General features: G+C 38.5%; 1 protein-coding gene across 1 annotated transcript in view; it reads left to right on the top strand.

Annotated features, from left to right (window-relative positions):
- Positions 1-11,148, top strand: part of Ddx1 (DEAD-box helicase 1) — a 46,806-nt gene extending 35,658 nt beyond the window's left edge. Inside the window, exons 18-26 of the mRNA XM_045149596.1 lie at positions 242-293; positions 626-772; positions 4,681-4,772; positions 7,434-7,506; positions 7,626-7,698; positions 7,777-7,819; positions 9,225-9,320; positions 9,830-9,950; positions 10,792-11,148. Of these exons, the coding sequence (XP_045005531.1) occupies positions 242-293; positions 626-772; positions 4,681-4,772; positions 7,434-7,506; positions 7,626-7,698; positions 7,777-7,819; positions 9,225-9,320; positions 9,830-9,950; positions 10,792-10,922 (828 nt within the window). The 3' untranslated portion in view covers positions 10,923-11,148. The remainder of the gene's footprint in view (positions 1-241; positions 294-625; positions 773-4,680; positions 4,773-7,433; positions 7,507-7,625; positions 7,699-7,776; positions 7,820-9,224; positions 9,321-9,829; positions 9,951-10,791) is intronic.
- The last annotated feature ends 1,149 nt before the right edge of the window (positions 11,149-12,297 follow it).

Genomic DNA, 12,297 nt, shown 5'->3' with positions numbered 1-12,297 from the left:
TCAAAAGCTCATTGTGGATGGTAGCCCCATGCTGATATGTATTTTTATTATTACATTTGTTAATTACCTTAGTTAACGGATCCTTTTGAATCTGAAAAACAGTTTCATGTATCATTACAAAGGCGTGTTCCTGAAATATAGTTCAAAGACAAATATAGTTCTCCCTTAAAAAACAGTGACACCTGTTCTGAATCATACCTTAACATTGCCATCCTTCTCTTTTGTCCCTTGCTTTTGATAGACTGATGATGTACATGCAAAAGATAATACAAGACCTGGTGCTAACTGTCCAGGTAAGTTGAAAGGATTAGTAAAATGAGTTGAAAGCTGTTGGTTTGCTCTTTTGAACTTATGCCCTGTCTATTCTCATAAAGGATGCAAAATTGAAACAGGAAATTTGAAAATAAAAGCATCAAAAATAAAGAAATGGGGAATAAGCAAATGCAGTTAACTAGAGGAGGAATATTAACCATTGTCCGTAGAAGTTAACAGTGGTGTGTCTTAATCTGTGCTACCTGTAACGTAGTAAAGTCTTTAGGAGAGTTAAGCAATAAGTCTGACTAATTATGTGTTCATGACAGCTTCAATCTGAAGTTCTGTTGCTTTTTTGTTGTGATTTTTCAAGAGATGTGGTCAGAGGCTATTAAAATCCTGAAAGGGGAGTATGCTGTCCGGGCAATCAAGGAACACAAGATGGACCAAGCAATTATCTTCTGTAGAACCAAAATTGACTGTGATAACTTGGAGCAGTACTTTATGCAACAAGGAGGAGGTAAATTTTCCTTACTTAAGTTGTGCTTATTTCTGTGTTCAGTAGATTATTAGCCTCATATCTATATAATCTAGAATGCATGCACAAAATTTAAAATAGGGGCGAAGCATTATAACATGTTTGTGTTTACCTAATACTTTTCCATAGCATAAACCCTAGGAAAAACATGAAAACACATTTCATCCCAATGAACCCGAATCACAGCATTTTAAGGCTTGAGATCTAAAGTATAATCATTAAAATAGCAGAATGTATCTCTTTTAAATCAGTAAATAGGGAAAGGAGGGATGAGGAGAAAATCATAAGTAAGAATAAAGGGATAAAGAAGTGGGGATAGCAGTACATGCCTATAATACGAGCACTTGGATGGCATAGGCTGGAAAATTGTGAGCTTAAGGCTAGCTGGGCTACATACTAAGTTCCAGGTCAGCCTGAGCTGTACAATGAGACATTAGCTCAAAAAATCCAAGGGCTGGAAAGGTAAGTATCTTCTGTTACAAGGAACATACCAAAAACCTAAGTATATGGAAAAGAAACACATGGGTCCTTAGACTGCAGGCAAACACCTTAACTGCTAAGCTACCTCTCCAGCCATGTTTGATTCTGTAGGTCTCACATAAGCCAGACACACAAAGGTGAGGCACGTGCAAGTTTGTACATGCCAACTAGATGGTGCAAGCGTCTGGAGTTCAGTTTCAGTGGCTGAGGCCCTGGCATACCAATTCTCTCTTCCCCCTCTTGCTTTCTCTAAAATTAAAAAAAAAAAAAAGATGCACATTATATTAGTTTCGTAATTATACTTTAAATTTTAATAGTAAAAGTAATGCATATTTATATGCATGTTATGTTACACATATGTATGTGTCAGTCAAAATAATAACCTAGGGCTGGAGAAATGGCTTAGCAGTTAAGGTACTTGCCTGCAAAGCCTAAGAATCTAGGTTTGATTTCCCAGAACTCATGTGAGCCAGATGCACATGTGTCTGTAGTTTGCAGTGGCTATAGGCCCTGGCATGACCATTCTCTCTTTCTTTCTCTCTCTCTAATAAGTAAATAAAATATTAAAATAAATAAAATAAATATTAAAGTAATGCTAATATAAATAGAATCAGTATAGTTATAGTAAGTGATGAAATGGACTCTACCACACAAAAAAATACTAGAAATAAAAAGGATCAAGCCAGGCATAGTGGTGCATGCCTTTAATCCCAGCACTTGGGATGGAGATATAGGAGTATCACTAAGAGTTCGAGGCCTGGGTTAGAAGTGAGACCCTACCTTGAAAATCCAAAAAAAAAAAAAAAAAAAAGAAAGAAAGAAAGGAGGTGATCACTATTGTAATAAGAGAATGTACAATGAAGATATGATAACTCTAATATGTCTATAATCAGTTATTAAATGTAAAATGTGAAACCACTGTACATTGTTAACAAAAAATTTTTTTTTACAAGGATGTGGAGTATGCTTATGTTGTTGTTGATGAGGATTTTTTTGGGGGTGAGTTCAAGTTAGGGTCTTGCTCTAGCCCAGGCTGAGCTGGAATTCACTATGTACTCTCAGGTTGCCCTTGAACTCATGGCGATTCTCCTACCTTTGCCTCCCGAGTGCTGGGATTAAAGACATGTGCCACCATGCCTGGCAATTGTTGATGAGTATATTAAGTGATAAAACCACCTTGTGGGCATGGTGTTACATGCCTGCTTGTGATCTCAATCGCTTGGAAGACTGAGGTAGGAATTTGAGTCACACTGTGCAACATAGAAAGATACAGTGTGGCCTTACATGTTAGCAGTTTAACTCCTGCGTATTTACTCAGGATAAATGAAAATATTTATTAATAAAAGGTATGTATGAATGGTCTTACCAGTTTTATTTACAGAGTCCTATAATAGAAAACACACTACCCATTAATAGGAAAATGGCTATTTCAAATGCTTGCACAATAAGATACTAATAACCACAAAAAGGAGTGGACTACTTACAGAACAGCGATGAATGAAATTCAGAAACACGGAGTGAATAAAGGAACTCGTACACAGAATATTATTATATACAGTTAATTGCATGAAATTCTGAAATATGCACAACTAATCTCTGATGGGAGAAAAACTAGACCTGTTATTGTCCCAACGAGAGGTAACAGATACTGACTGAGAGAGGTTACGTGAGCACTTTGTGAGGTCTGCTGATGCTCTCTGTCTTGTTGGGTCTTTAGAGCTCAGCACATGCATACTGTAAATCCACTTCCTTGCACTCAGTTTTTACCTCAGAAGAGAATATCTAAACAAGTATATGGAGTTCAGTTAATGACAACATATGTTGAACCACTGATACGTGTAACTGATATGAAATAGATTAAAGATGAGTTGTTGGAAAGGTTGAAGCACAGATATGTGGAAAAGCACATATGGTAAAATGGAACTGCCAGGATCTGGGCAATGGATAGGTAATCTTTCACTATTAAAAGTTTTTTCGAGAGCTGGGCATGGTAGCACATGCCTTTAATCACAGCACTCAGGAGGCAGAAGTAGGAGGATCACCTTTGAGTTCGAGGCCACCCTGAGACTACATAGTGAATTCTAGGTCAGCCTGAGCTAGGATGAGACCCTACCTCAAACAAACAAACAAACAAAAAAGGCCAGAGAGATGGTTTAGCGGTTAAGCACTTGCCTATGAAGCCTAAGGACCCTGGTTCAAGGCTTGATTCCCCAGGACCCATGTTAGCCAGATGCACAAGGGGGCGCACGCATCTGGAGCTCGTTTGCAGTGGTTTGAAGCCCTGCTGCACCCATTCCATCTCTCTCTCCCTCTTTCTCTGTCTGTCTGTCACTCTCAAATAAATAAAGAAAAAAAAATTTTTTAAAGTTTTTTCAGTTTTGTTATGTTTCAAAGGATTGATTTTGCAAGAATATATAAAGTAGGGCAGGAAAGATGGCTTAGTGGTTAAGGCGCTTGCTTGTGAAGCCTAAGGACCCATCTTCGACTCTAGATCTCATGTAAGCCAGAAGCACAAGGTGACACAAATGCACAAGGTCACACTTGCGCACAGTCACACATGCGCACAAGGTAGCACACACATGATTAGAGTGGCTAGAGGCCCTGGTATGAAAATTAGGCTAGTCTGTTGGGTTTGCATCCAAAAAAATACATAAAGTAAGAATTGACGTGTACAAGGTAATATTACCAATACCACTCTTTATGGTAGGGGAAGTGAAAGTCCTGGCAGAAGACTTGTCCAGTTTTGTTATAGTGCCTGTTGTGTAGCATTGTTGTCACATTTTGCATGGAGAACTTGGCAGGAATGCTGTTGATAAAGTTTTAACTTTCTTGAGTCCCCTTTGTTCTCCTTTCTGAAATACTCTGGTTGCTTCAGCTTAGGAAACTAGTTTACTAAATAACACTGAAACTAAGTCACAGTATGTCCCAGATCCTGGGACCTTGAGGGAGAGGACAGAGAATCATCTCACCATGCCAACCAGACAGCATGTTTCTAAATCTCTTCAGTGTGGAAAAACCTCAGTTGTTTGTCTTTGGACCTTCTGGTTTTTATCTCTTTCCACCCTTGTTTTATTTTTTTGAATTTGTATATGATGAACTCTGTGTATTTTTTGCTACTTAGTTTTATACCTCATGATAAGGTTCCTGGGGGACACAAATTTTAGCTGGCACACTTTATTCCTCCTACAGATGGAGAAGGGCAACTTAAATCAATTTTAATGTTTCATGGAGTTTATTTTAATGGCATTTTGCCTGTGACAAAAATTTTGTTAACCTTCATTTATATCAAATTGGATTATAGATTTTTTTATAGAATTATATTGTATTATAGTCTGAATTTTATTGGCTTTTTAGTACAGACTTAGGTATAATCTTTTCCAAGATTAAATGTTTAATATGCTTTTCACTAGGGCCTGATAAGAAAGGACACCAGTTCTCATGTGTTTGTCTTCATGGTGACAGAAAGCCTCATGAGAGAAAGCAAAATCTGGAAAGATTTAAGGTACTTATGCTTATTTAGCTACATTTACTTAGTAATTAAGGGAGTTAACTATATTTTTCCTTAGTGCCACTTATATTGTTGAACAGTTCTTCTCCTAGAAGTTTTAAAGTATACCTTCCTTTACTGGTTGATCATTATCATGGCAGGGTTAGTTATCTTTGACACTCAAGTGATAATTTTCATATTCTTTGTCAGCATAGTCCTACTGTGATAAAAATTTTCAACTTAGGAAAGCTTTAATTGAGTTCTTCCAGGCAGGTAGGCAGTACTATAGTTGCTGGCCAGCTTACCGCTCCCTTGCAGTATACTCGATAAGTTTATTAAAAATCTCTCAGGTAGATATTTTTAGAACTACTTAGATAGGTAAGCCATGTCTCCCGTTTGTGAAGCTGTTTTTCTTTTTTTGTTTTGTTTTTAAATGAAAATCTGGGGTTCAGATTTAGGTATGACACAGTAGTGCATTTCAACTCTGCCCACCCTTAAACTCCTCACATTCCAGAAGAGCAAAGTTGCCTCTATTTTGTGTGATGTCAGGGTTTACTTGCTGGGCTATATCTGGTGGACAACAAAGGTTGTCTTGGGAATCTCTTTAGACAAGTGGGGCATGTGGCCAGTGGACATGCATAGTCAGAGCTGGGCAACTGCACATTCCCTTCTCTGCAACAGAGACCTTAACTGCTGGCACTCTGTGAATTGAGGCATAAATACCTCAATTCCATAGAACACCTGAAACCTTATATTTGATACATTCTTTCTGTCAAAGTGACAATCATTCTTTTTTTCCATTAACTTTATTTAACGGGTACCCCTATGTACCAGAGAATATATTTCAGATATTGCATTTCTGCCATATTTTTTTCCAAAACATAGATTACTAAAACTAAACATCTGCTTAGAAATCCAATGACTATTTACATGTTAAGACAAGTTTTTTCTTTGCTGTTAATATGAGAACCTCTTTTCCTGAGATTAGAAATTAACTCCTTCCAAGGTTTTCTGTGTGTCTCATGATCCTAGTGCTAATAAACAGTGTACCACTGAGGTCAAAGAAATCACTGTATAAAGAAAGGGCTTTTTCCAGGTGTGGTTGTACACGCCTTTAATCCCAGCACTTGGGATGCTGAGGCAGGAGAATTGTTGTGAATTAGAGGCCAGCTTGAAACTAATTCCAGATCAGCCTGGGCTAGAGCAAGACGCTACCCTGGAAAGCTCCTCCACAAAAATGTTTTTTGGTGACTTGCAGCCCCTCTAATACCTGTGTTTTGTAGCTGCAACATTGGGAGACAAAATGCAAACCATACAAATAATCCATATCCAAGGTTACTTACAGAGAAAGGGATCTATTCATGAAACATATCGTTCACATTCTGGGGAAAATCATGTTATCTTTGCAGGGGGAAAGCCTGAAAATCTTGTTCTGTAATTCAGTTTCAGGCAGGGGGAACATGTTCCAGGTCTTCCTTAGCATTCCTCCAAAAGTAAAATCTGAAACACAGAGAGAATTGTTGGTCACATTGAAACACTGGTATTTATTAATTCTACATGGAATGTGTGGGACAATCATGGACATGATAAAAGGATAGAAATGAACTTCACTGGCGGGAGAGCTTAGAGAAGAAATACTGGAAAAAGAAAGATCTATACTCGTGCTTTTAGAGAACTTAATTTACAGGTTAAATGAAGTTAGGCATTAAAGTATTGTTTTGTGGAATTACATATGTTTTGTTTGGAGTAGAACCTTGCCTGTTACGTGCTTGCTGCATACAAATGGGGTTTAGAGCTCCAGTGGATGGTGTAGGGCATGAATCGTTTAGAGTCTACAATTACTCTCATTCACTTTCCAGTATATTTGTTCCAATGAGTATATGTACGTCTTCTCTGGAACCCATGGTATGAAAAAGGTAGAATGCACTGGGGTTGCTTAGCATTGGATTATGTTTCCAAACTGAGCATAACTGCTGTTGCCTTTCCTCATTTCACCATGCACACCACTATTCTCTCCTGGGGTTATACTAGATCAAAAGTCAGTATGCTTTTCTCCCCTCCAAATCTAATTTTGCTGGACATAAGTGACATCCAAAAGCTACTTTGTATTTACTTTGTAAGCACTGAAGGTCCATTCTATATGTGTTCCTTTTTGGGATATTACCTGTTGTTACAAAAAGTATAACCTCAAGGTAATATATCTAGTAGTTTAGATTTATTTTAATATAAGAGAAAAGATAATACTATACATACATACACACACACGTGTGTTCACCTTCATCTTCAAGACTTGGCCCAGGGCTGGAGAGATGGCTTAGCGGTTAAGCGCTTGCCTGTGAAGCCTAGGGACCCCGGTTCGAGGCTCAGTTCCCCAGGTCCCACGTTAGCCAGATGCACAAGGGGGTGCACGCGTCTGGAGTTCGTTTGCAGAGGCTGGAAGCCCTGGCGTGCCCATTCCCTCTCCCTCTATCTGTCTTTCTCTCTGTGTCTGTCACTCTCAAATAAATAAATAAAAAATTTAAAAAAAAAGACTTGGCCCAGTAAATTATGTATCTAAATGTTTAATTTGCAAGTAACATTTAGTTATTAAGGCCTCATTTAGTTGAAAGATGGTATTTTGTTTTTATTTTTTAACACATTTGCTAACAGATTTCTTTTTCTCTCATTTCTTTTTAGAAAGGAGATGTAAGATTCTTGATTTGCACTGATGTAGCTGCCAGGGGAATTGATATCCATGGTGTTCCTTATGGTAAAAAGAAACTATATATATGCCTGCAGTTTGAATTTTGTAGCATCTACTGTCTAATGTTTCAAAAGCCTACAAAAAAGTGGCAGTTGTTAATTATTAATCATTGCTTGTGTTTGCAGTTATAAATGTCACTCTGCCTGATGAAAAGCAAAACTACGTACACCGAATTGGCAGAGTAGGACGAGCTGAAAGGTATTGCTGATGTTTCTTTCCCTTTAAGCTCCTGTGCTTCTGAAGTAAAATCTAATAAAAGTTTCTCATGTCTTCTAGGATGGGTCTGGCCATTTCCTTAGTGGCAACAGAAAAAGAAAAGGTAATCTTTTTAGTGCTCTGTTGCTTTCATCAGGTGCTATGCTATGATTTAGCATGTTAGAAATTACAGCAGTTTGATTTTTCCATGTAAACTTATCAGCTCCAAAGGGAAGGGTATTTTTCCTCTATAGCTATTGAATAGACACATAATAGGATTAAATTTAGAAAGAGAAACTGTAGAATATGGTTTTTCTTAATAGCCTTAGTATAACTTTTTCTAAACTGTTTAAATACTTATTTATCTGAGAGAGAGAATGGGCATGTTAGAGTCTTCTCCCACTGCAAATGAACTCCAGATGTATGCACCACTTTGTGCATCTGGCATTACATGGGTACTGGGGAGTCAAAACTGGGCCTTCAGGCTTTACAAGCAAGCAACTTTAACCACAAAGCTATCTCTCCAGCCCAATGTAACTTTTTTTTTTAATTATTTGTTTATTTATTTGAGAGCAACAGACATAGAGAGAAAGACAGATAGAGGCAGAGAGAGAGAATGGGCGCGCCAGGGCTTCCAGCCTCTGCAAACGAATTCCAGACGCGTGCGCCCCCTTGTGCGTCTGGCTAACGTGGGACCTGGGGAACCGAGCCTCGAACCGGGGTCCTTAGGCTTCACAGGCAAGCACTTAACCGCTAAGCCATCTCTCCAGCCCCCAATGTAACTTTTTAAATTTTTTTTTAATTTTTATTTGTTTGAGAGGGACAGATAGACATAGAGAGAGAATGGGTGCACCAGGGCCTCTAGCCACTGCAAACGAACTCCAGAGGCATGTACCACCTTGTGTATCTAGCTAACTTGGGTCCTAGGGAATCGAGCCTTGAACCAGGGTCCTTAGGCTTTACAGGCAAGCGCTTAACCGCTAAGCCATCTCTCCAGCCCTCCAGTGTAACTTTTTAACAAATATTTAAACACTTTATAGTGTACCACAGAATACTTTGAGTTGAAGCAATTTATTTTAGTATAATTAGAAATTTATAGGAAAGTTGCAATTATAAGGTACGCTTATACACCTATTGCCTACATTCTTCACTTGCACATTTTACCTTTTATGCCTTATTATTTTCTTATAGAAACATTTTTTCATATTTTTATATTTCTCATACTTTGTTTTATATCAGTTTATATTAAACATGAATTGTTTATATTAATTAACCAAGTTTTAAAAATCTGCTTTTTCAGAGAATTTCTTTCTATAACTGAGACATCAATTTTAGGAAAACTGTGTACTTTTAAAATTCAGATCTAATTTAATGAGCCACCAAGTAGTAGCAGTCATTTGATGACATATGTAATCTTTTTTTTTTTTTTAGCATTCTAAGGCAGTAAAATGTTTTTGATAAGTGGAAGTAATAGTATTTAATATGTTTCTATCTGTACTTGCTCATATTTTTTTCCCTATTCTATGTAGGTTTGGTACCATGTATGCAGCAGCCGTGGAAAAGGGTGCTATAACACAAGACTCAAGGAAGATGGTGGCTGTACCATATGGTACAATGAGATGCAGGTGAGACTTTGTGTAAGACTCCCACAGTTTTCTGAAGTTGATTAAATAGAGCACACTGACTTAGAAAAGTTATCTCTCTGGCTGGAAGGATGGCTTAGCGGTTAAGGCAGTTGCCTGCAAATGCCAAAGGACCCATGTTCAATTCCCCAGGACCCACGTTAGCCAGATGCACAGGGGGGCTCACACATCTGTCTGGAGTTCGTTTGCAGTGGCTGGAGGCCCTGGCGTGCCCATTCTCTCTCTCTCTCTCTCCCTCCCTCTTTCTCTGTCAAATAAATAAATTAAAAAAAGAATAAAAAGAAATCCTTTAAAAAAAGTTATCTCTCACCCTTTATCAGTTATTATAGTAATAATTGGTAATAATGTTGGCTGCAACTTGTGAGGTCAACATAACTTTCATTATCCTAAGCTTTCTGGCTTTCCTGGTTTTATTTAATGTTGTTAGAACAAAACTTCCAAAGTGTTTTTTTTTTTTTTTTAAGTATTTTAACTTTCTCATTCTTTTTCAGCTGTTGTCTGAGATAGAAGAACACCTAAACTGTACCATTTCCCAAGTTGAGCCAGATATAAAGGTTCCAGTGGATGAATTTGATGGGAAAGTTACCTATGGTCAAAAAAGGGCTGCTGGTGGTAAGCTTTTGAGTTATTTCAAAGTCTGTTTTAACGTGAATATGTGTCCTTACCACCTCCCCATGCACATACAGAAACACTTTATAGCTCAGGCTGGCTTCAAACTCAAAAGATTCTCCTGCCTTTGAGTGCTTGGGAGTCATGATCATGTACCACCACACCTGGCTGAATGTGCACACTTGGTTCCCAGATTATAAAGACAGTAATGTTTTTTTTTTTTTTTTCCAATGTAGGGTCTCACTCCAGACCCAGGCTGACCTGGAACTCACTGTGTAGTCCCAGACTGGCCTCAAGGTCACAGCAATCATCCCACCTCTGTCTCCCAAGTGCTGGGATTAAAGGTGTGCAACACCATGCCCAGCTAGCAGTGATTTTTTTTTTCCCCCGTAAATGTATATTATTCTCTACTAATTAGTCTCCTAGCAGTTTGTCCAGACTTATAGCATTTTTACCATGTTATCTACATGAGAATGAGGAAAAACAGCTCAGCTGTTTTTCTTGAAATTCAAATGTCATCAGTGTATTCAAACCTTTAGTAGAATTATTAGGAAACAAATACAATAGGTTATTTTGACTCTGAAGTCTTTAATGTAGCTCATGCCTGAATAATTCAGACTAAACTAATGTTTTGCAAACCAAGAGAATGGTAGGGGTCAGTGAGGCCTAATCATTTATTGTGAATAATTGATTTAAAAACTTAGAGCTGAATATTCTGCAGATAGCTTGCCTAGTTCTACATTTTTACTGCTAGAAGCAATGTTTGAAGTAAAAGCCAAGTATTACTGACAAGTATTTCAAGCATGTCGTTTACATTACTTTGGGATTTGTATGTGTGCTGCAGGTGGAAACTATAAAGGCCATGTGGATATTTTGGCACCTACTGTTCAAGAGTTGGCTGCCCTTGAAAAGGAGGCACAGACATCTTTCCTGCATCTTGGCTACCTTCCCAACCAGCTGTTCAGAACCTTCTGATTTTTCTGTAGATGGAATAAGATTGGAGTAATAAAGGCTGTAGTCTTAAAACTAACAGTTGTATCGCTCCCAAGTAGCAGTATTCCTAATAATGAAGCTATTAATGCTGATTCTTGCATGTCAAGAAAAAGAAATATGAGTTTTAGAAATTGTTCATAAAATGGCAGCCTCATGAAAATAAATTTGACAACTATATTTTCATGAAGGTTTGTGTCTTTAAAAATTACATTGTCTTGCTTGTTTTTTTCACAATGGGCTTATGAAGTAAGGTTTATGGATAGAGTTTAGCAGAGGACCTACATGCTATGACAAGCAACTGTCTTATGACTACTGGAGTGGTCCAAAGTGGAGATGATTTTCAAATGGCTAAGGTTCTGCAGGTACATGTTGAAGCTGGAGGAAAACTGTAACATGGAAGAAATCAGATAAGTCCTAAGGCGGAAGGGCTGCTTGATCAGTTTGGAAGATTGAGCAGTTTTCAGTAGTTTGAAGAGGTTTATGGTGTGAGGGTTAGTGACTATTGTGGGTGACAGTGGAGCTCTGTCTCTGATTGATACCCCCCCCACTCACACACACTGCCCTTGGTTTTTTTTTTTTTTTTTTTTTCGAGGTAATGTCTAACTCTGGTCCAGGCTGACCTGGAATTCACTATGTAGTCTCAGGGTGGCCTCGAACTCATGGTGATCCTCCTACCTCTGCCTCCTGAGTGCTGGGATTAAAGGCATGCACCACCATGCCTGTGATTCCCTTATTTTCAGGAACCTTTCTTCTAAATGATGCACAGAAGACAAACTAATCTACTGCTCAACTATTGGAGGATACATAGCATAGCAGCAAAGAGGTATGAAGCTCAGACTGACTACATAGTAGAGCGGATGCTCTCATCATGTCTTGTTTAATAGGGGCAAGAGTTGAACTTGGAGAAAGCTGTGTTCCCTTGACCAAGAACTGGAAACAGAACTTTATTTCCTGGTTTTCGTACTCCTTGGGCTACTTTTGGAAGGTGATGCTTAGATTCAGATGGGCAGGCCAGAGAGCAATGCTGAGTTGAGATGCATAACAGCATTCAGTTCAGTTTGTCGTCTTCAAATTGCTGTCCTTCTGGAGTTTCCCAGAGAAAGCCACATGTAGGTAGACCAGAAGGGGGCTCCTTGGAGACCTGTCACCCACCTCAGTGCTAATACTTCCCTTTACCCTTACTCTCACTTGAGATGCTGTTTCTTTTTGGACCTCTATTAATACTGAGGCCCTGGATAGCTTGTTCAAGGCTGGTTACCATGCCATGGCTGAGCCTGAGCTGATTGCCGCATTTTCCTTTTAGTTAGAACATCTTGAGTTTTAATAGCTGTACTACCTTCCCAAGATCTGGTCAGTG

Source organism: Jaculus jaculus, chromosome 5, assembly GCF_020740685.1.
Source record: "Jaculus jaculus isolate mJacJac1 chromosome 5, mJacJac1.mat.Y.cur, whole genome shotgun sequence".
Taxonomy (NCBI): Eukaryota; Metazoa; Chordata; class Mammalia; order Rodentia; family Dipodidae; genus Jaculus; species Jaculus jaculus.
This window is presented reverse-complemented; position numbering and strand designations above follow the sequence as displayed.